At 37.7% G+C, this 24,876-nt stretch overlaps 1 protein-coding gene across 2 annotated transcripts in view; it reads left to right on the top strand.

The window, feature by feature from the left end:
- arhgef39 (Rho guanine nucleotide exchange factor 39) overlaps positions 1–24,609 on the top strand; it is a 47,473-nt gene extending 22,864 nt beyond the window's left edge. For both annotated transcript variants that reach the window (XM_039667568.2, XM_039667567.2), the window contains exons 6-12: positions 7,794–7,864; positions 11,363–11,491; positions 15,735–15,964; positions 19,848–19,936; positions 22,831–22,954; positions 23,496–23,599; positions 23,814–24,609. In XM_039667568.2, coding sequence (XP_039523502.2) covers positions 7,794–7,864; positions 11,363–11,491; positions 15,735–15,964; positions 19,848–19,936; positions 22,831–22,954; positions 23,496–23,599; positions 23,814–23,853 — 787 coding nt within the window. In that variant the 3' untranslated portion in view covers positions 23,854–24,609. The remainder of the gene's footprint in view (positions 1–7,793; positions 7,865–11,362; positions 11,492–15,734; positions 15,965–19,847; positions 19,937–22,830; positions 22,955–23,495; positions 23,600–23,813) is intronic.
- Positions 24,610–24,876: the final 267 nt, after the last annotated feature.

The raw sequence follows: 24,876 nt of genomic DNA, 5'->3' as shown, positions 1-24,876 counted from the left end.
CAGAAGGTCATGGCTGCGTCTCTTTTACATGCAGAGAGCCTCCGAAAGCGGAGGAGGACTCGTGTTAATGGAGCTGAGCCATTATGTAGCCGATAGTGTCAGGGCTGTTATATGGGCCTGTGCTTACACAGCAGATGGGTTCAATTCAGTCGGTGCTTCAAACACAACATAATGATGAGTTCAGGAGGTTTTCTCGCCGTTTGTGTTTGTTTGCAAAGGTTTTGATTGAACTCATTTAAAATCAGCTTTATAGCGCTGTCCTCCTAATCGCGGTTTCTTTGCAGTTGAGATGTTGCTTTTACATGGAAGTTGAGAGGTCACATCCTCCATATCTATGGTATAGTCTTTAAGACAAGACCCTGGGCAAACTCACCTCCTCTCTTCTTTTGATCTGTTCAAATGGGTAATGTTAAAGCTCACTTGTTTCGATTCAGCCCGAGTATTGAAGGACTACGACGAGCACTACATGATTCTTCAGTCTTTTAAAAGCACTTTTATTTAATATATTTACTCTCAGAACTGGTATCGATCCCTTAAATATAACATTACCCTCATCTCGTCGTCCTTGATATGTTGACCTCAGGTAGTGATTGCCTGCCACAATATTCTGCTCTCAGCCAGAGAAGACTTATTGAAATTTTTGGAGGCTGTCAGACAATCTACTTTATGTCTTGGCTTTTGTTAATTAGGGTCAGGCACTTGGGAAGTGTCAAAGTAAAAACGAGAGTGCATTTCGGTTCATAGGGAAATGTTTTAATATCCAATTAGCCAATCGGAGTCCAATTAGCAGGTTTAATACACTGAAAATTATTTTGCATTGGATACAATTACTTTGACTTGTTTGGAGACTGCTTTTCAAGAATACAATGCTAACTATCAATATTGTTATGATTGGTGAACTATTTAAAAGGATAGTTTATGCAGAAATGAAATCCTGGTATTTTTTTGGTCACCCTCATGGTTTTTTTTTCCTAAACTAAACTTAGTAAGATTAGTTTTTTGGTCTACACAAATGTTCAAATCAAAAATTGTTCTGGACCCCATTGAGTTTCATTAGATGCATGGACAAAAAAAGTTTTATTTTAGAAAGTTTCACAAGAGCTTGGGTAAATCATGACAGAATTGTCACTGTCCCTTTAACTCCATGCAATCAAAACCAAAGTCATGTGATTTACGTCCCATCTAAATAAAAACAAATTAAAAATCTGCATACGTTTCTTGTGTACGGGGGGAACAATATGCGTTTTGTTATCGTTTGTGTTATAATTTAATTGCTGAAGCTGGCGACATCTTGGGGTTCTTCATAGCTGATGTGTTCATATGTCTGCAGTTATTAAAGAGCAGTAATTATGCAACATCCACCGCCGTGTTCAATAACCCGTGCAGGAGCCTGACAGTGGCTGTTGTCTCTTAATTAGGAATATGAATCCTTAATGCGCGTATTTAAAGGCAAATAATTAGACAGATATTTCCTCCCTCTCTTTGCGCGTAACTACGAGCTGACCCGACATATCTGCTGCTGCGGGGGGGCTGGAGGAAGAGAATGAGAACGTGACGCTTGTTTCATCTGCATATTACAAAGGAATTAGCGAGGCAAGGCGTCCGCGCCGGTAACTAGGCCAGCGACGCTTTCTAGCGCGCCTCTTCATTAGAATATCTGAACTGTTATAAATACGATTCAGATTACGTTATTGTCTCGTTATCTTCTCTTTGCTTTGCGCGCTAATGACTGGGACAGGGCAGCTAAACGAGCAAGTTCCGTTTACATTATTTGGAATGTGCTTTAATAATGCTCATTAGGCCGTTCCCTTTTTTGTTACTCTGCCGCTTTAATTAGATTTCTTGCCCCCCCCCCCACACTCCCCTAATAAGGGCATTTCGTGGCTGATAATGCCTGTAATGTATTTGTTACTACAAGATGAGACAAGAAGAAAAAGAAGTGAGATTATTTCTCTTTTTAAGTGGCTTTTAATAGAAGAGGCTTAATTGGGGCTTGTTTGGTTTCCTCTTCCCTTTCATTTCTAATGAGCAATACGCTTACTGCTCTAGTTTCCCCCGTGTTCACAAAGCCTGTTTAGTTTGGTTTCGTTTAGGCTGTTTGTAGGCCAACTAAATATGGAGCAGAGGTTTTTTTCTGAAGTTTTGCGGAAAACTCTTCCAGAATTTAACTTAATTTTTGAATTTAATTTTGTATTTATTTATTTCATTTTTTTTTTGTCAAATAAATTGTTTAAATATATTTTTTAAATTGTTTAAATAATTTTTTAGAAAAAAATTTGATTTTATTTAAATAAGTATTTAATTTTGAAAGGCCTAATTATTACTAGATTTCTTTTCAAACCAAAACCCAAGTAATAAAATGTCTACTGTTTATTATAATAAAGATTTTAGGCACTCTAGCACTCACATTGCAATGATCTAAGAAAACTCACTGTCAGAAAAAAAGGTACAAAAGCTGTCACTGGGGCGGTACTTTTTCAAAAAGGTACACTTTTGTACCTAAAGGGTGCATATTGGTACCATTAATTGTACAAATATGTGCCATGAAGGTACCAATATGCACCCTTTAGGTACAAAAGTGTACCTTTTTGAAAAGGTATCAATATGCACCCTTTAGGTACAAAAGTGTACCTTTTTGAAAAGGTACCGCCCCAGTGACAGCTTTTGTACCTTTTTTTCTGAGAGTGTACCAACCCACAACATCTTAGAAATGTGTTGGCGAGAGTTCCACATGTATAAAAAAAAAAATAAAATTATTTTGTCTTTTTAAAATAAAGTCTAGAGATGTTTAATGTAGGATGGATTTAAAACTGCTGTTATGTGTGCATATGCACGACACTGTGCCGTGGTTCAATCTGTGAGCATTTCACTGTCCTTGCACCCATACTGTAAGTCTGCTTTAACCATTGCGTCCGGGTCTATACCTGAAATAAGGAGCAGGCAATACGGAGAAGCGAGACACTCACAGACAGAAATCAATGGCAGCTGTCAATGAAATCCAAGGTCGTCGTACCCCCCGAACAAATAGATTAAGGGAGCACCCATTTGGCACAAGTACTTGCAGATGGTAATAGAGCATCTGACATCTTAGCAGTGATGGACCATGCATCTCTTTCTTTTTTTCTTTTTTTTAAAATATTTATTTTACTTTTAACCAGAAACCAATTGGCCAGGTAATAATGGTGTATTATCAGATAATTTTAGCAATATTCGATTATGAGAATATTAGAAATATTCGATGATATTTAATTTGAGATGAAACTGTTTTAAAATCGTGTTTCATAATCAGTGGTGGAGGAAGTACTGAATCTCAGACCTTAAGTAAAAGTACAAATACCCAGATAAATATTTACTTTAGTAAAAGTAGAAGTAACACAATGACAACCATACTTAAGTAAAAAGTAATTTATTTTAAATGTACTTTAAGTATTAAAAGTAAAAGTACTTGCATAACAATTTATTATCTTATATTTTCTAATGATTAACAAAACATTTAATTCTAACTCATTCAACCTAATAGCCTACTCCTATAATGATGTTCAATAATGATGGAAAAAAATGTCACCATTTCTGAAACAAGCTTGCAATTAGGCAATATACACATCGTGCTTATCCTTACTATAATAACTATGTTTGGCAGTAAACGAGATTAATTCATGGTGTAATTATGAACCTCTTGGCTTGCCATAATCCTAACCAAACCAAACATATACTACACACGGTGTGTTTCCTATGCACGTAAAAACAAATTTTCGCGTATGAGTTGCACGATAAACACACTGCGTGTGAGACGCATTTAGTGTGACCGGGTTGATATACTGTAACTATGGCAACCAAACGTCACTGGTGAGACAAACGTGCAACGAACGGACGGTCAGATTACGTTTTGGCAGGGGAAAAACTGATCAGAAAATGTAACGAAAATGTAACAGAAGTTGTAGAAATGTAGTGGAGTAGAAAGTATAATAATTGCTGCAAAATGTAACGAAGTAAAAGTAAAAAGTATGCACTATTTATTGTACTTAAGTAAAGTAAAGATACTTGAAAAATTTACTTAAGTAAAGTAACAAAGTATTTGTACTTCGTTACATTCCACCACTGTTCATAATCCATTACAATGTAAAAAACAATCGTCTAAAAATGACAGCGGCTGCGTTTGCATGAAACGAGACTGTCCGGGATACGGGAATGACATAATTAAATAACTGCACATAAAATATTGATTTTAGTTTAATATTTGATTAGCTCACCAAACACAAAACTTCCACGAGGAAAACCCAACTTCAATTACCCGGATGAGCCTGTGTTATCAGTTTTTACCAGTTGTTATCGAGGAATAACACACTGCTGGATGTCGCAATTCACCAATCAGAATCAAGTATTCCACAGAGCCGTGTAATAGAAAAAAACATTTATTAATACAATGATTATTTATTATTATAGTAATAATAATCCTTTTTGGCAATTTGCTATCAGCCAGAATATTTATTCTATATTAATTAATCAAATATTAATTAAACTATGTAATGAATCATGTGCAGTGTACCATTATCTTAAAGATAAATAGGTTTTATTTTTATTATTTGTGTTTTAACAAACTACATACACATACTTTGACTTTAGCAGTCATTCCTTCAAATATTAGGCCTTTAAATATTTACTATATTTCATTAGAACAGGGGTATAAAATGAAATCAAATGAGGACATTAAATGCTTGCATACAGGAAATTAGCATAATAGTTGAATAAATGAGCATGCACATGCTGGGATTTTTCAGCTTCAACTTTTAATTCCAGAAGCTTTTCAGGATGTCCCACAAGCCCTGCTGTGAATAAATACACATCCTGTACTCAAACTGACTGTTTTGCCTGAAACTGTTTATCAAATCACCTCTGAACTCCTGAGAGGAAGGGAGGGCCGAAAAGGAGGAGTCAGAAGACCCCACATCAGTCGTTTCCTCCTCTCTCTCTCTCTCCCTCTCTCTCTTTGGCCTTGTACTCTCAGCTCTCTTAAAATCTCTCGACAGAAGCGGAGTTTAAAGGATGAGCTCCTCTACCCCCCTCTGTGGTTGTCACGGGTGATGGGTGACATGGGCGTCTTGGCGGCTGCCACCACTGTTTACATAATTTCAACATGGCCGCAGGGAAAAAGAGACTTCGGCTGCAACGATCTTCTCTTTGCACTTCTCCAATTAGAAAGGCCCCTGCTCCGCCGCTTAGCACGGCTCTCGGGGAACGGGAATATTCCAGCTTAACTTTTCAGCCCGCGGGGATCGGCTGGCTGAGTCACCAAAGAAAGATGCCACGGGGGAGTTGAGAGGACGTTTAAGACAGACTAAAGATGCCCTAGTTTATCTGACAACATCTAAAATGTTGGACGTGAAGTGGAAATAGTGGTGCCAGAAATGTTGAGAATGTTTTATGAGCGCCGAACTGTATTTTTAAAGTGTCAAATCAGTCTTGTTGTAAACAATTTTTGGTTGAAGTAATAGTGTATCACAATTGAAAGTCTTGGCTTTTCTTTTTCAGTGACATCATCTAGGTCACATGAGCCATTGGATAATCCAGTAACCCATTTTTTATGATACAATCACCCTAGAGAGAAGATAATAGATTCTGCATTAATTTACCTTGTTGATGCTAGATGTCAGATGATAATGAGTTGACGGATTCAAGCTGATAGAAGAGCGACTTTGACTGAAATAACCACTCGTTACAACCGAGGTATGCAGCAAAGCATTTGTGAAGCCACAACACACACACAACCTTGAGGCAGATGGGCTACAACAGCAGAAGACCCCACCGGGTACCACTCATCTCCACTACAAATAGGAAAAAGAGGCAACAATTTGCAAGAGCTCACCAAAATTGGACAGTTGAAGACTGGAAAAATGTTGCCTGGTCTGATGAGTCTCGATTTCTGGTTAGACATTCAGAATTTGGCGTAAACAGAATGAGAACATGGATACATCATGCCTTGTTACCACTGTGCAGGCTGGTGGCGGTGGTGTAATGGTGTGGGGGATGTTTTCTTGGCACACTTTAGGACCCTTAGTGCCAATTTGGCATCGTTTAAATGCCACGGCCTACCTGAGCATTGTTTCTGACCATGTCCATCCCTTTATGTCCACCATGTACCATCCTCTGATGGCTTATCCAGCAGGATAATGCACCATGTCATAAAGCTCGAATCATTTCAAATTAGTTTCTTGCACATGACAATGAGTTCACGGTACTAAAATGGCCTCCACAGTCACAAGATCTCAACCCAATAGAGCAACTTTGGGATGTGGTGGAATGTGAGCTTCGTGCCCTGGATGTGCATCCCACAAATCTCCATCAACTACAAGATGCTAACCTATCAATATGGGCCAGCGTTTCTAAAGTATGCTTTCAGCACCTTGTTGAATCAATGCCACGTAGAATTAAGGCATTTCTGTAGGTTAGGGGGTCAAACACTTTATTAGTGTGATGTTCCTAATAATCCTTTAGGTGAGTGTATGTACATCCACATTTTATTATCAATATCAATGAATCATTGTACTTAACGATGTGATGCCTACATATATTTCATTTAAACTTTTAGGATTATTATAAATGTAATCATAATCATAATATGCTATATTATAATTATTTGTAGTGTTTTATTTATGTTGCTTTTATTTATTTATTTAAATAGTATAGAATGGTAATATCAGTCCATAGTATGAAAATAATCATTGGCTGTGTATTAGCCAGAATTTTAATTTAGTTTTCACTCAATTGTAATATCATATCACAGAAGTAAAATGACTCATGAACAGTTTCACATTGACTTTTATCATCTCATATCCATTTCCGTTCTCGGATGTATTGTTATTTGAACACAGTTGATCAAGCTTCTAGCATTAAATAGGAAGTCGTTCTCATTACAGTTAATGACTGCGTATGCTATTTATTTTCATGGTATTGCCGAAATGCATTTTTGATTGCTACATTAATTGCCTGCATACACCTGTGTAATGCTAATGCGCTCCCTCCAAAACTTTTCAAGTTCCACTGCAATCAAAGTACAGAAAACTGTAGTGAATTGTATTCCCAATTGTGACGATACCACAGAGTCGAACTTTTTCTGAGAGCCTTCTCATTTTGAAAGAAGTCTTTGATGTCTCTAGTCGCTGGAGTTCTGCTTAAGTGAACTGTAATCTCTAGCATTAAGACTCGCTCTATCTTCATCTCCATCCCTGAAACAGCCAAATGAATTACCACCAAATTTACTCCCCTCTCAATTTGGCCCTCACCTTGCAATTGGCGGGTCATTTCCTTAATGGGGCCCAGCCATTTATAACCTTTTTGTGCACAATAATCAATATTTAATTTTCTTTTTTTCTGAACAGAGGGGAATGTGAAGCTTGACCCCGTGCACTTGTTTGCGTGAACCGGATGGATGGGGATATGTTTTCATTTTCTGTTTTTCAGTCTCTTTTTTCGCACCCTCCTTCAAATCCTTTCCTCATCCTTTCGTGCCGCTAAAATAGCACAAAATCAGTTCCGCCGCATTGTCTGAGGAAGCAGAAATACGGCACATTAGTGTAATTTTGTTGACTGAATGGCTCTTTATTCTTTCTCAAAAAGAAAAGGCTTTTTTCCTAAACACGTCTTAATGCGAGTAACGTCGTCTTACGATGACAGCGCTTGTCCGACCTCCTTACCCTGACACGCCGAGATCGGTTTTCTCTCTCGCTTTAAGGGTATATTTATAGAAACGTTGCAATAAGCCTGTGCCATGTTTTGTTTATTTGTTGCTTTTTTAGGTACAAGCATTTCTTGAGGGACTTGACAGAGAACACCGGTCCAGACAACCCGGAGTTTCAGCAGCTTTCAAGTAAGAGGCACCGCCGTCTCGCAATTCGACAAACACTCTCTTATCCTGTTAGCGCTCTGTGACAAAAATGTTGATGGGTTTAGCCTGTCTAGATTTTTTTTTTTTCATTATCTGTTTATTGTCAGGATCTGTATCAAGCTGTGGAATCACATTCACCCAAAGTCACACTTGTTATGCTTGTCAAATTTGCTTTCCACTCTAGTTTGTCACTTACAGAGCAACCTAAAAAGAGATCACTCAACATGTTTGTGATGATGAGGTGCTTTGCGGAGATAAGCATTGCGGAGGATACCATGGCCTGTTGAAGAAGGTGCAACTGCTGAAATCGTTTCATACGGTGCCAAAACAAACCTGCGTCTTAAAGGGAAAAAAAGTTTTTTAAGCTGGCAGTCGAAAAGACAGCCTCCCTTGTCTTTGTTAGGGTGACAAAGAACAACTCTGGGCCCCTGTTGTAGCTCTCACGTGTTGTTATTGTCACCGGGTGGCTTTGCTCTCAGAGGATGAAAGTAGAGCAAAGCTTAACGTGAGTCTAAATTCTCGATGTGGATTTTGACATAATTAATAGGGACCAGATCAGAGGATATCAACCATGCAAAATATAAATAAATAAAATCTCTGGCATCAACAGAAGCCCTGATGATGACTCTTTTCTATCGTCAAATAAACAGCAAATCCGACTTAAGAGCCAGTGTACACAAGGAATTATTTATGTGTATCAATTAAAATCTCATTGGTTGCTTGCTGCTTTTGCTTACAAATTAAAACAGCCCGTGATTCTAAGATGAAGGTACATCTCCAGATTTGCCCCTCCATTGCCTCTTCCTCTTCTCATTAGAGCTGCTTTTTAAGCTTACTAGCGAGAGAGAGAGAGAGAGAGAGAGAGCAATAGAAAAAAGTTTTCTCAATCAGCCTAGGCATATTGTAAAGGGAATTATTTAAAAACAACCCCAGACAAATTATATTGTATCTGATTAAGCAAACTAGCTGTGAAACTCACAAGAGGCTTTGTTGTTGTTTTCTTTTTGCATGCGGATTTTTCTTTTATTTTCCTGTTTTCTCCTCTTTTTATTTCTCTCATCATGCATGCTCACATACGCTGTGAAGCTCCACTGTTTTAATTATTATAATTATGGCGTTCGTCAATCATGTGCGTTTTGGTACGCTATCATCTCCGTTTCCCTACAGCCAATCCTGAACATTTTTTTGTGGAGCCTGTCAAAGGTTAATTAATAAAAGTTACCACTCGAGAACTCCTCGGACCAAGTTCTGTTTAAACATACTGAATGTCGAAAATGAAAAGACAGAGAGAAAGTATTCGTAGAATGTGGAATGAGAAAGTATTAATAATGCATCAGCCGTAGCCCTGTTGAAACACAATTACAGAGATGGTTTTCTTAAAAGGGAAGGACTGAGAGACATACAGAGAGACCCCAGTCATCTCTAAACAGTCACTTTGTTTGGTTTTGCTTGTAATTGTTCTAAAGATAAGCAACTCAATTAGGCTGTGATTATTTTACTACGAGGCAAACGCCCCGAGCGTTCTGTTCATTGTCTCAATTGTTATAGTCAATAAGCCCAAAGTTGGGTTTAAAATTAGTATCCATCAGCTTGTTTGTTTCTTTTTGCTTCTTAATGAGTTGATGTCTACATTAGTTAATGAATTCCAGGCATGGTAACTGGCAAAATGTTTTCGGTTGCAAACTAAAAAAAGTACGGTATTAAACTCTGAAAAGGAGTTCACTCTACATTATTTAGATCACGTTTTGATTTCATGTTGCACAGCTTGCTTCCAATAAACCAATGAACCGTGGAAATCTGTTTTATACAGAAGCCATGTTTATCAGACAAACAAGAATACGAAAGTTCAAGATGAAATATGTAGTCCATGTGCTTTTTTTATGGCCCTTATGGCCAGCTTAACATCCTATGGCAAGGTCTTCACCTAATCAGTGTTATTTGGGTGTGTTAATGTACCCTCATCTTTCTTCAGGGGTTAATGGTGAAATCAAACATTGTGTGGAGGCCAAAAACAAACTTGTTATTATCATATGCAATAATGGAATCTGCATAATGCATGAACGCCTATGGGTTTGCACTTATTAGTTTCATGCTGTTAGATTACTTGTATGATGTTCCTAATAAGTTCAAAATTGCATAAATAGGTCAGGCTCGTGAACTGTGTACTTGATAATTATTTTGTGAAACCATTTTAAATTCCACAGATGTTATGTTAATAAATTATTTAACACTGTCAAATAAAGTATTGCAAAAAAAGGTTTATTGTTGCATATATTTTTGTTTACAATAAATCATACATGTGCATCATCTGTGTATCTGTATCGATATGTGTTCATTTTTAATGTCACAGTTATCAGCCCAATAAGAAAATTTGCCTGATATATTAAAGTCGATAAATAATGGATTATTTGCTTCAGCGGAGACACTTCAGTTGCACACTGTTCACCATGGTTTTAAATTACTTGAAATATGATTGAATCAAGAAGGAAAATACTGCATTTCTGTCATATAGGCTAATAATGAAAACAATATAATTGTGTGCTAATTGACAGATTTAATGGTGAGACTTCTGTTTTTGTAATTTGGCTCTTAAACCTTTAATTTGAAAAAAAAAATGGATTTAGATTTATCGACCAATATATTGGTTATCGGGTATCAAATTTAACGAATAATTGGTTATCAGTATTGGCCAAAATTTTCATGTTGGTGCATCCCTATTGCATTTTATGCATGCCATTAGCATAAAAATAAAATGATGTATTTGAACATGTGGAGTCCGTAATGTATCTGTAAACGTATACTAGATGCAATAGGGATGCACCGACATGAAAATTTTGGCAAATACCGATAACAAATAATTCTTATAACCAATATATTCGTCGATAAATCTAAATCCAATTTTTTTTTTTTTTTTATTAAAGGTTTAAGAGCCTAATTACAAAAACAAAAGCCTAATTTGAAAAGAAAATTGGGGTTTTTTTTTATTGGTTTTTTTATTGGTTTTGGTATTGGCCAAAATTTTTGTCGGTGCATGCCATTAGCATAAACATAAAATGATGCATTTGAACATGTGGAGTCCGTAATGCATCTGTAAACGTACACTAGAAGTAATACCAAAAATACAGTTTTAAGTTTTGGTTTGAAGGCACTGGATAGCATGAGAGCTGCAATAGGAAAGTTATGTATTGCAAAATGGAAGTTTTTAATTTTTTGAATCAGTGCAAAAATGGCTGCAAGCCCTTCTTCCATGTTGTTTTTTGAGAATCTGAGCTATCTAATAATTGAGACACCTAATCTGTGATAAGTCATGTAAAGTGTTCACCAACATGACTGAAAACTTTAAACTATATCTTTAAATGTGTAGTGTGTGCTTGGCATACAGACACATTTTTGTGTTGTGTAGTTTGTTGTGCTGGTGGAGTTTGGTTATGTCCATTCAGTCCCTTCCACTGTTTCATGCTGCATGCCCTCTTTCTGCAGAGGCAGTGAAGGTCGTCTCAGAGGTCGCCCAGCGGATCCAGGACAACGCTCGCAGCCATGAGAACCACCTGCAGCTGCGCAGAGTCCAGAAACAGCTCAAGGGCCGAAAGACCAGAATCCTGACTCCAGGTTAGTGTCTGTGATCTTCCATTCTTTTTATCTCCCAGAGAAACGTGGAGAGCCAGAGAGTTAAGCGGATGAAGGAGGTCAGGTGGAAGAGTGTGGAAAAGTAGTCTTGTTTAAAAGAGACCCAGCTGTTTGCCCATAATCAATAGAGGCGATAGCGGGCGGTTTTGTTTTCGCGCAGCACAATCGTAGTCTCCGACGAGAGAATTAACTGAATTTATCGACAAGTTCTTGCCTCTAATTGGTAATGGAGGGGAAGTGTGCCTTAAGTTCTTAGTTCTTTCCATCTTTCTTCTCTTGTGCTACTTGTGGAGTGGAGGTCCTTTCTTCCTTCTTATTTATCCCAAGGGAGAATGCCCACGTGTGAAACAAAAGAGAAGGAGATGGAGAAGGAAGGGAGAGAGAGAAAAAGACAGAGAGGGCCTTGTCGTGAATGCCTTGGCCTGCCAATCTCCCCCAGGACCAATTAGCGCCTCTCCTCATCTTGTGGGCCGGTAGATAAAAAGGAAGCTGGGAGAAAGGGAGCGAGAGAGAGTGTGTGTGTGTGTGTGTACAAAGGTGGTTGGGAGGCTGGCGATGAATACCCAACGAGCACTGGGCTCATTTCACACAGCGCCGGATGTAGGAAGAGTGTAAAAAAAAAACTCTCATCCTGTTTTTCCAGGACTCTAGAATTCTACCGAGGTCCTTTCTCTTGTCCAATAAGGATTCTTTTCCTCCATTCGCACTTTTTCTGACTTCAGAAGGCCGAACCGAACCAGGCCATCCCAGCTTATCTCACCAAACCCCTCCGTTTCCTCAGATGTGCCCTAACGAAAGTGATTCTTGACAGATGAGAGGCTTCGGAGCCCCTGAACAATATTAAGTGGCCGGCTTGGAGATAAGGGCAGTGTAATTCTCAGACGCAAAGCTTGAATCAATGGGACATTGATACGGCAGACAGTCTGTCTGTTTCCTTGGAGTCCTCAGCAGGACGTTGCCGCCACCACCACAGCTTTACGAAGTTCAAGCCGAAACTCAGGCCTACAGAGAAAGACGAAGAGCGAAAGATGAGAGCATTCCATGCCCTTTGGATGCAACTGCAAGTCCATTAAGTGCAAACGTTTTATAGCAGAAACAAACTCTAAGCGAGTATGACAATGCAAATGCTAGGCCAAAGGATTGTAAACAACTGCCCAGTTGTACATTCTTCACTCTGGTAGCGATAATATTAACTACTGAAAAGGGGCATTCAGGCAATATTCAGACTGCCTGCAAAAATCTTTCAAAAATCTAGATGGGTTTTGGGGAAATTTAGATGGGGAAAGTCTGGAAAGCAAAGAAATAAACATTAAATCTGACATTTGGAGGTGGTTTGAAATGCGATACCATTTTTACAGCTGTGTTTTAGTCTGGACACTCTGGCTGCTCAAAACAGATTTCAATTAGTCTTTTGCATCACTGTTTCCATGGTCAAAACCGGTGAGGGAAATGCCAGAAGTATTCATTCATTCATATATCTGTACCAGTCTCCTCACTGAGTTTTTCTTATGCAACGGTGGAGTTCTGCACCACAACTCAACATTTATTTGGAGAGCGAGATGATGGAGACCTCCATTTTTCATGTATCTGTTTTGAAAGCCTTGTCATGTCCAAAGCAACCCATTCAGATTGGTTGGTTATGTCTGGACACTCAAATCTTATTTCACTTGCACACTCTCCTAATAGTGCGGACAGTCTACCTGAAAAACAATCAGATTTGTTTGCAGTCTGAACATAGCCTCAGATATCTGTGCCAGATATTTTAATCCAGATGTGTTATTGTTCAGGTAACTAGTGTTGCTCCACCATGAGAGTTGATGAATTAAAAGCGAAAACTAATGGTGCAATTCACACCATTTCAGAATTACTGTAATGAGATTCCAACTTGGAAAAAGGGCCCACATGGAACATACAAATCGCAATTACAATGTTCAGATTTTACATCTCTTAATTAATATGAATGAACCATAACCATAAAAGACAGTTTACCCCTGCTTGCGGCAATGAAACCGACAATGTGTGATTGTGGAGCTTACGTTGGTTGAAGTGCTGCTTTCATGTACCTACAAATTAGTATGTTTCAGGCCTTAAAGTCACGATTCTTCCTACAATTGTGTAACCCGAATCTGAACAAAACTTTAAAGAGGGGCTTCTGGACTTTGAATACTGTAGATGAACACCTGAATCCTCTTTTTTACTGACATAAAAGGTTAACCTATCCAACAAAGCCTTCTCAAAATTAACAATGATCTGACTTGCCATTCCATCACTTTCAAATCCAGGCATGCTTTTATGTCTCTGGGTCTTTGGCTTGGTCACATCAGGAGTACCCCTGACGCTTTGTAGTGCAACCTTTAGCACCCTGCAAACCACTAGGTCCTTTGTAGCTGGGCAGAGGTGCACTTTGACAGGGAAAGTTGAAAGCGTTCAACATGAAGAGGGGGATCTCCAAGTTCCTGCTCTTTGAACTGAGCCGATGAAGTCTTCCTTGGATATGTCAGTCCAAACCAGGGATGGGAATGTGAGGATGAGACGAATAGATTGACATTAAACAGAAGCAGAGTCCTTTACCATTTTACCCACGGACAACTTGATGTTTTTGGCTCTGGCTGTCTTGTAATTGTGTTTGTACACTACACTTGTTAGCATTGTGTATGTGTAACTGAACACATCAGGCATTACTGTCCTGCGTAATCCAGATAGAGCTTGGCCATGTAAATGCATGTATCCAATTTAACTCTTTCCCCGCCAGCGTTTTAAAAAAAAGTTGCCAGCCACCGCCAGGGTTTTTGACGATTTTCGCTAAATTTGAATGCCCCCGCTGAATATTTTCTTCCATGAATATATGAAGATGATATATATAAAAATAAAGATCTGAGCCTCTGCTTTTAGGCAAAAAAAACGTTTTTATTTTATCTTCATCTGTTCTTTTTTTATTGCCTCTTGAACAGAGGTAGGTTTTGTCAAAAACACAACATTTTGGACAAAAAACTGAGAAAAAGGTATTTTTATCAAACAAGTGCATTTAAAAGCAGAATACATTCAGATGTTGTTTCCTTCATATATAAAACTTTCCAAAATAAATTAAAAACATAAAATAAATGTAAAATATATCAAATTTCCCAGGATGTAAGGGAAATGTAACTTTTGCAATAAAACTTCTGCCTCTCTGTGTTCTACCTGTGAATAATGAATAATTGGAATTACAATAAACAGGCCTAGACACACACACACACACACACACACACACACACACACACACACACACAAATACATATTACAATGTGGTAAATGTGCACAAAGAGAGAAATAATTTGACAATTACACCTTCATATTTAGACAGCCACACATAAATGCCTGCACACACACATACATATTATAGTGTCATAATATTATACGATCTATCTGCGGCACGTCCATGGCTAGCATGAACATGTGCATCTCTCTCACTGACTACTTCGTCCCGATCAGATTCAGAATTATCAAATAAAGAGTGATCGGACTCCGAGTCCATTAACCTCCAGTACTTCAGCCATATACCTCTGCATTGTCTGTCTGATACATTCTCACTACTCCACTGTTTGAGACGATTGCGATCTGTTTCTCTGATCAAAAAGTTGCGCAATCATTCAGGACATGCGCGCGGGTCTTCCTTACCGTATACCACCTAAAACACAGATACCCGGAAAATTCCGTGTTTGGCGCAGATGCGTTTTTTCATTAAACACGGAAAATTCCGTGTTTGGCGGGGAAAGAGTTAAAGACGCCAAAGAAACCATTAAATCCAATCTGCACATGTCGCCTGAGAGTATCACAGGATGTATCCTGGTTGTTGCCTCATATTAAACCTGTGGCATTTTTAAAAAGAGGTTTGACCTCTACTTGACACCTCTGCTAATCATAGAGTGCTCGTCTGTCGCTCAGAGCATCCATTTTGAGCTCTGCGCTCTTGCTATCGCCGGAGCGGCAATCACAAGGTTCACTGGGGCAATTAAGGAATCAGTAGCAGGAATGAAATTTCATCTTATCTATCCAAATGTCAGCATCTAATTTAGTTTCCATCATTCAACTGCCAATCACTGAAAAGGGAGATTGGTTGTGTCTTTTCCGTCTCAAGTCATGTAAACCTCGTGCTTTTTTATTTTCTGCTTAAAATTGACTTTTTTTTAGATAAACAATAGGTAAGTGCTTCATCCATTTTCTCTGTTATCTCTTCTCATTGTAGGGAGGTGGTACATTCGGGAAGGCTGGCTTAAGACAGTGCCCACTAAAGGCACGGAGGCAAAGCCCAAGATGTTTTACCTGTTCTCTGACATCCTGCTCCAGGCCAAACCATGCAGTCCCATACATCCTACCAACGGGGATAAGTTTGTTTGTCAGCAAGTTTACCCGTTGAAAGAGTGCACAGTGGACAAAGTCTTCGGCCACACCAAGAGCCAGGGAGGCCTGATCAGTGTAAGTTGAAACAGTTTGTAATATATTGGAGATGTTGTTTAATATGATTACAATTCAGTTGGAATTGTGAAGAATAGGAACGAATACAATTATTATCTGAATCTTGGTCATGATTCAGTTCACATATTTTGGTATGATGAGATATTCTTAAAGGTAATCACAAAACTGAAGATGGTTGACCATTGGACAAACAGCTAGTCCCACCCAAACTCACGTCATTAGTTGAGCCAATGTTGATGCAATGCTGTGAAAATAATCTTGCGAATGATCTCTTTTCTGGGAAATCACCCAACTGTTGGCTCACTTATGTGGTTGTCTCTTCATATCAAGGGATAGGATAAAGTATTTTAGCATATATAAAAAGTACACACTTCACCTTTAGAACACAGCAATCTCCTGCTTCATTGAACGTGTCCACACCAGATGTAAACTGGGGATTTTCTGGGGAAATGAACGAATGCACAGTACATTGGGTATTGTTGTAGAAATTATAATGGATTTGTAGATCCTTTAATCAATGCATTACATTTTTATTGGCAGATCGATGCATCGTTCCAACCCCTTTTTTTCTTTGGGGAAAATCTGAGGACTATTACACACTTTTATCCATTAAAATTCCTCATAGGCACTCTTCATATCCATCAAATGTATTTGAACCGTATGTCCCTCCCCACACTTATTGTTCTCAGAACGACTTGATCTGCAAGTTAGCAAAAACGATCAATTTATCATTCTTCTTCTCGCACTAATTACTCGAGTTCCTCATAAGGCTTCAAGTTTTAATGTCTCCACATGGCTTGATCTCTTTCCAGGTCTCTGTGCTGCCACTGCGTGACAAATTATGTCTAAGCGATCTCCGCACTCTCATGAAACATTCAGACGAATGTATCGCACACCACAAAGGCATTTATTCAACATGGTTTAGTTTAAGTGCCTAAACCCATCAACATACAGAAGTGACTAACATACACACTGTAACAAACTAAACTAACTAACATACACACTGTAAATGTATAATACATCTACTCATTAACAACATAAATGCAACATAAAGATATGGTATAAAAGGTTTTTGGGCAATTTGGCCAATATTTTATCAGAATTAAGGGGGGGATGCCGCCAGTGGTCCCAGATGTAGTACGTTATCTTGTCACAGTTATGTTTTTTGCGCGTGGAATAGACATAAACAGGATCTTCTGAAGAACCGTGGGAAGGCGCTCGCTCGCATCACTCCATCAGATTAGATCACAGATCCATCTCTTCCGCTCGGCCGCTGAATGCATCTTCCTGAAGCCCTGTCAGTGCTCGGCACTTCTCTCCTCTCCTGCGGCCGTGGCTGCATATTATCTAATGGCTAGAAATGGCATTTCATTAGCCTGTTATCCCACAGAGGCCTCAAATGCATACTCAATAGCATTAGGTGTAATTTCTCATAAGGACACATTATTGATCCCAGTTCCACCCGCCTCCCACCTGGACCGAAGGGGAAAGAGGCTGTCAGCACTCTCTGGCCCCTCCCCAGCCGGGCCGTGAAGAATTAAAGCAAAATTAAATTTGACAGCTGGAAATGCCATGGCAATCTATATGCAAAGTTTGAAAGTAGTAGTAGTAGAGGAAAATGTGCTATGAAAATTTTTGGCTCTCTCTCCCCTATCCATTTGTCTAGATGAGAGAGTGTTTGTATACGGATAATTTCTTCCCTCCTTTTCTCTTTCTCTCGCGTTTCCCATCTTGGCGTCCCCCTCCCTTTTCCGTCTCTCCATCTTCCTCTCGCGGCTCCCCGTCTTTCTTCCTCCACCTCCTCGAATATTATTTTGCATCCATGACCGATTCCCTTTGATGTATAAATAATCAAGTGAAATTATGTGCGTCGAAGAGGCTCCGTGCTCCGCCGTTCGTATTATACAAAGTAATTTCTACCTAAGAGGGTCAGATTTCCTGACAAATCCCTAATTACCACATCGCAATAGAAGTGGAATCTATTTGTGCATAAATCAGGCCACCCGTCCCCCCGTGCGGCGGACCCCTAATATCGTGCTTCGCTTTGCCTCGCTCACTGAACTCGGTAATTAGATAATACTTTTGATGATGGTACATTTGAAATCTTAATCTGTTTAATACCTAATGAGAAACAAGCGCCCCAGCCCCCCCGCCTCCTTAAAATACAACCGGAACGTCATTACTTTTTACCAGGTGTCCATTAAAGACCTGGCTCTGCTCATCATTACGATTCCGTTCCCAGTCGTAATAAAGATTAGGCCTGATTATTGATATGCTGTCGGTAACTGCTGCCATTTTCTCCACTTCGCCGGCCTCAGGTAAATGTGAAAGGTCATTTAATATTTTCAAGGCCCAATTATAATCCACTCTAATGGGTCCCCATTGTAATTATTCCGAGGATAAAGCCTCTGCCTTTGTTTGGGGTTGGATGGTTCCCGTTGTCTTGTTTGACATGTGTAATCTAGCAGTAAAGTCTCCTCAGTGCGGATGAGTGATGGTAATTGCTGTTGACTCAAGGATGAGCCATCTGACGGGAGGCAGAGAACGTGGGCCGAGCTCGGAAAACTTGTCCTCGAAGTGCAGATTGTGTGCCAAATTAGCAGCTGAGAGCATCAACTGGCACATCTGTGCATCTCTGGGCTCGAGTGGAGAACGTGTCGCTTCCTCTGCATCTCGTTTTTGTGCCTGATGACCTATTTTACATCAGATTGATACCAAATTTTCGACATAAATGTTATTGACGACGCTTTTTTAATGTTCCGTGAGGTGGATTAAATGGTCTCACTCTGTGCTGTGCGTTTTGACACACTCAGTGTCTTAAAATTCATCTTAAATGCCCATAAAATGCCTAATTGTTACTGTACCTCCTCTACTTCTGCAGGCTATATGTAGGAAGAACTGTGAAGTCAGTACTATGAATCATAAGATCACAAACGGTTGAGTTTTCGAGACTGTGGTCAATGTAAACACTGGTGGCAATGTCAACAAGCTAGTTCATGGACGCCCTCTAGTGATCCTATGTAATTATGCGCACAACATGTTGGTTTCATATGCTTTTGTAAAAAAAAAAAGAAAAAAAGTACACCATTTTCAAGAAAAGTTTCTATACAGTGCCGAAGTTACGACGTCACTCTGTAGGCCAAAACGCGGAAGTGAGTTAGCATTTTAGCACTCCTGGTTCCCTCTCCCTAAAGTATATATGTTTTTTGAATGGGTTTTTGCTAAATCGCCTGAAATAAAGTCTGCGTTGAACAAAGCCTCTAAATATTTTCATGTTTTGATCTATGACATTTGATCATACAGTTATAACCTGCTTGTGTTTTTTTTTTTAACTGTTTTTAAAAAAACTTTATATAAGCTTCAAAATTTATACATTTTGGGTTAACTTATAAAGATTATCTTGATAGACAAAACATGTAAGGGTCACAACTCTTTGTTAAACACAGATCTTATTTTTTGCGTTTTCCAAAAGTCTATGGGGAAAATGCATAGCTTTTCGATCGAGGGAACCCATACGCCGCTAGCTTCCGAGTTGTCCCACGGCACTCTATTGAATGATTCAGTAAAGTAAAAAGTAATATTTCCCATACCTAAAATAAATGTGAGCAGATTCGAATCCTTATTTACAAAAAAAGTCTGCTAAATAACAATATATTAACTTTTGCATTTTAATATATGAATCTATTGCAGTTTTAATGCATTTCTGAATAAGTAACTGATATGAGCATCATACATTGACCCTATGCCTAAGAACAAATGTTTGATTGGTAGACCTCTTTTGATACCACCAAAATGTCTACTTATTTTTACCAGTTGTCCTCATGCATAAACTCTCACTCACTTCTTCTAAATCTGAATGTTTTCTCTGTTTCCTTTCTTCTAGTTGACCTTCGCCAGGGCCAAACTGCTCCTAATGTCCGCTGATCAGGGGGACATTAATGATTGGTACCGTAGTCTCTGCATGGCTATTGGGTAAGTATGTCCGTCCACACAAGGATGCTCAAAATTCCCCCCCCTAAAAAACGAAACTTTCTAGGTTACAATTCCAAATCTCTGTCCACTGTATCACCCCACCCAGGTTTTGAGGTTAAAGTATCGACATAGCTTATAATCATCAGCCTTTTACACTGTACTCAGTGTTAGCATAATATCGGTGCCCTTTACTCTAACAGGACCTGAGGGCAGGGCGAGAGTTGGCATGTGGCGAGCTCCTCACAGGGGGACAGTCCCAATTCTCAAAGCTAAGCTAATTAGTTTAGCACTCTGTCTGAGCGATTGGGAGGGACAAACTGTCACCTCATGCTATCTTCATTGTGGGGAGCTCCTCGCGTGTGGCCATCCACCCAAACAGGCCCAGGGGAGCACAATTAGAGCTCGAGCCGGACAGGTTGTGGTGGCTGAGGTCAGAGGTGATTGGTATGAAAAAAGAAAGATGGGCCAGTCACTGTCCTACTTGTACAACCAATGTGGATCCAGTAAATGTGTATTTTTGTTTGTTTTTATAACATCAACCAGCATTATTATTCTGATGATTGTTCATTTTTGCAATGAAACTTTAAGAATTTTAATCAGTTTAATTAGACTTTTTGTTCTCCATTATCAAGACTATTTTTAGTACCTTGACATTTTTTCAAGTTTTTTTTTAATTCAGAAATTAAAAGTGTGGTTATCATTGAAGAGGGTTAAGTCATTGCATTTCTGAGTAAATATATCATTCTTATGAGTGTCATACATCGACACATATGAGCAAGTGAGTGACAGACATTTGATCAGTATATATAAATACTTTTTGACCCAAATTTTTAGGTCCAATTTATAAAAACATAGTTTGTTTTCATAACCATTTTCCATCTTCTCTCTGACCTGTATTATTAAGTCGTTATTGAAATAAGTCATTTGTATGGTTTATTTTCAATAAATGCTCTTTTTGACTTTTGAAAGTTTAAATATGTTTAATTGAGTTTTATTGTAGTTCAAAAGATCAAGTAAAATGTATCATTATTTGACCAATGTGGGATCCATTACTCTTTAGGACCTCCTTTTTTAATTTAATTCACATTTGTCACAAGCCATGTCACCGATCCGTGTCACGTGACTTACAGTTGCCTTTTTGATTCTGTATTTGTTCCCCTCCATGATTATCTGTAATCCAAATGTAATCGTTTCCTTTCACGAAACGCTATCAGATTCCCATTATTGATATGGCATTATGTTATTGCTATTGCTTGTGGTTGGGAAATACAATCCATGAGCTTATTTTCCGTTGTTGCATACCAGTAATCTTAATGCCACTGATTATTGACTCGGAGGAAGACCACAAACATATCGAGGCCCTTAAAACGATCCGAAACTTAAGAGCACATCATTCCCTCCAATTTCCTACGCACAGAAATATAGACTAATTCAGACTAATTCAGAGTGCAAATAAGTCAGGAAAAGTGTACTAAGTCTTCCACTAGAGTGGTTTTGATTGTAGTAAACTAATATTTCTATAAGAAATGAACATGGCTTAAGCTTGACCCACAAAAACGGACCACTACTAGTAGTTGGCCGAGGGACTCAATCAGTTGGCCAATCGAATCGATGGTTTCGATGACATGAGGTGAAGGTGGCTGGAGCCTTATGACAAAACTGAGCGTCTCTCATCGAGGCAGATCCGCTCGACTTTAAGGTCAGATAGATGTCTCCTATACTCCAATGCAAACCACATACTTCCCTTTCATGTCACTAGAAAAAAATACACAAATCCTGTGCTATAGACACGGTGTCTCCTGTGTTGGATCAAAAGGAATTGATGTATTTTAACATTTTGACTTCTCCTGCTTCTGATTTAGTCACTTTTACCTCCTTCTCAAACATTGTTGTCACTTTCTTAACCGTAAAATGCAAATGTGGCTGTAAATTATCATTAAAAATCATTTTGAAGTAAATTATTGATTCGTAGAAGATTTTGTAAAGTGGGTACACAAGTCTAATAATATGATTTTAAAGAACATTTTTTAAATGATCTTTATCCTACTGATTGATATTATTCATTAAAGAAAGTTTGAGACCTAGTGAAAATGCATCTTTATTATTATTGTTAGTTATATGTAATATATAGATATTGTAATTTGAACAAAATGTTTTTTATTTCTTACATTTTTAAATTCTCAATCTTCTACTTTTTAGTTTATATTTCTTTGTTTCACACATTGTTATGGTACTTTCTTAACTGTAAAATTCCAAAAAATAACCAATATTTTTATCTAAATCATGCTTTAAATGTATTTCTATTGACAAAACAAGTAGCGCTTTAAAGAGCATCTATTATTTTATACTGTAATTTAAGAAATATAACAAAAATTTTACACATCGCGGGTCTAAAATTACAGTATTAAATAATAGATGCTCTTTAAAGCCCTACTTGTTTTGTCAATACAAATACAATACAAATATATATTATTTTATTTATTTTGGGGGTCACACATGGTTAGACATTGTCACATCAGAAATTGCTAATAATACAAATATCACATTTGACTACAGCTATGGTCGTGTCATTTTTAAAGAGGTAGTTGATACATTTAGGATTTCATCTTAAAACCGCAGTCGTGAGCTGGAAGGTTTTTTATTTTATTTTTTATGCAAGGTACAAGTTGTACAAACGTACTACATGACTCAGTGTAATGAGAGCTGGAGTCTGGAGAACAGAGAAGTGGTCTGAGTTTATCATCTGTATTAAAATGTCAAAATTAACATCAGATGTGACATGAAAGTGAAGCTAATGATGCAGTCATTTCATACTCCTGATTCCGGTTTAAATGACTGATCTTAATGTCTTCCCTGGTTCAGTTGATGACTGATGGTCTTGTTTTCCATCTCAGGCAGCTGAAGTCAAAGAATACAGTGGTGTACAAGAGAGACGAGCTGTGTCGGAAGCCAATCAGATCTCAACCAGACTGTCAGAACACTCCAGAACTCCAAACACGTGGAATAAAACGGATCATGGTTGGTTGTTGCTTCTGGTTTAATTATATTTATTGTTAAAATGAACTAGTAATTTGATTATAGAAAGGGTATCCTAAAGTCTGAGACCATTATTTTGTTTTTTAAATTTTATATTTTGATATTATATACATTTGTATTTATTTAAATTGTTTAAGATCCTAAAACGTTATATCTATTTCCTGGTTTAAAATGGATTTTAATATAAGTTATAAGATTAGAAAAATAAATGGTTGTTAAGTAAATGAGAAATATTTCAAATAAAAATTCTAATTAATAAATAATATAATAAAAATGTATACTAAAATTGCTATTATTAGGTCTCTAATCAAATTTCTGAAATGCATTTCAGAATATTTTTTTCATTCAAACTATGTTGATAATATTAAATAATTTATTTATTTTTTACTCATTTTTTATATATATATTTTTTTTTACTCATATACTATCATATATTTATATATTTACAAATATACTATCATATATTTTTTTACTCTGTTTTCTCATTACATGTACTTAATCTTTTGTGGTTTGTCTCATCCAGACGTTGGATGAAGAGGTTAGGGGTCACAGTTCCACCTCTTCAACAGGGGAGAGCGGCCACAGCGCCACCAAGAGGCTGAAGCCTGATGAAGCTCCTGCTGCAAAGTAAGTTTTAATGCATCATTTCATATTACCAGACCTTGACATAACCAACACTGTCCCATCTCTATCATCTTAACCGGCCCATTATTTACCCAATATTTGTAATGCAGAGAGTCTGACTTCTGTAAAAAATGTCTTTTTTATGTTGTGTGGATATGAAATATGTACCTGCAATAGAAATTTCAATAGCATAACAACACTCGCATTGTTAATGCAGACCACAGGAGTCTTCTGGATCAAGCTGTGTCATTCTGTGAGGAGGTTGTGAAAGAGCTGAAAGATCTTCCCACGTACGGAAAGTGATTTATGGTGAATGTATCAACTACATACTGCTGCATTTTTTCCATATGCCAAAGTAAATGGTGCAATGCAGGGTTATTGCTTTTAAGCATGTTTACTGTTCACTTATTAAAGATTTGTTCGTATACTGAGATGTCTTAGCAAGTGTAATTCAATGCAGAGATACTCACTGATAATGGCCATAATCTAACAAAAAAAACAAAAGCATAATGTATAATAACAGAATATTTATCCAGTCACAGACTCTGATGATATATCATTACTTTGCAAAACAAAGTCATTTTATGCTATTACCATTTATTATAACATTTTTAATATAATTTGCATGAGATTCCGATCTGTTATACACTGGAACAAAAAGGGGAAACCTGCTTTTATATATTTTTATTACTTTAATTATGATGATACTCTGATATCCTCAATGCAAATATATACATAGTTTTGTCTTGTTTTTTACGCATGTGTTAATCGAACTTTTACTGTGAGATCCATTTAGGAGTTTATTTGTTACTGAACTCTGTTACACTGTCCAATATTAAATTTTGCATGTGAATTAATAAAAGCTCAGTGATTTGCTCTAAATATTGACAGAAGTTCTATTAAACTAACAACTTCAACAATGTTAACTGATCATGTGGTCAACGCTGCCCTCTTCTGGAATACTGCTGATCGCTCAAGTCTCACATGCATTAAACTTGGTTTGTTTTGAGAAATTCAAGCCTGTTCGATTAGTCAGTTGAGAGTTATTATCAGAAGACAGGTATATTTTGATTATATATTAGGTCTATAGTGGTTAAATAATTTTTACTATATTTTGTTAATAAATACCTTGTTTCTTACAGCCATGAAAAACAGAAATATAAGAGTGTTTGTTTTTGTTGTTGTTTTTTTACTTTTTTTCTGGTAAATGGTTTTGTGAAGTGATTCTACATTTTTCATTTTTTACATTTTTCATTTGTTCATTTGGCCACATGGTGGCA

This window comes from Pimephales promelas, chromosome 24 (genome assembly GCF_988280905.1).
Source record: "Pimephales promelas chromosome 24, fPimPro1.hap1.1, whole genome shotgun sequence".
NCBI classification, from domain to species: domain Eukaryota; kingdom Metazoa; phylum Chordata; class Actinopteri; order Cypriniformes; family Leuciscidae; genus Pimephales; species Pimephales promelas.
The sequence above is the reverse complement of the archived record's forward strand: the minus strand, read 5'-3'. Positions and strand labels throughout refer to the sequence as shown.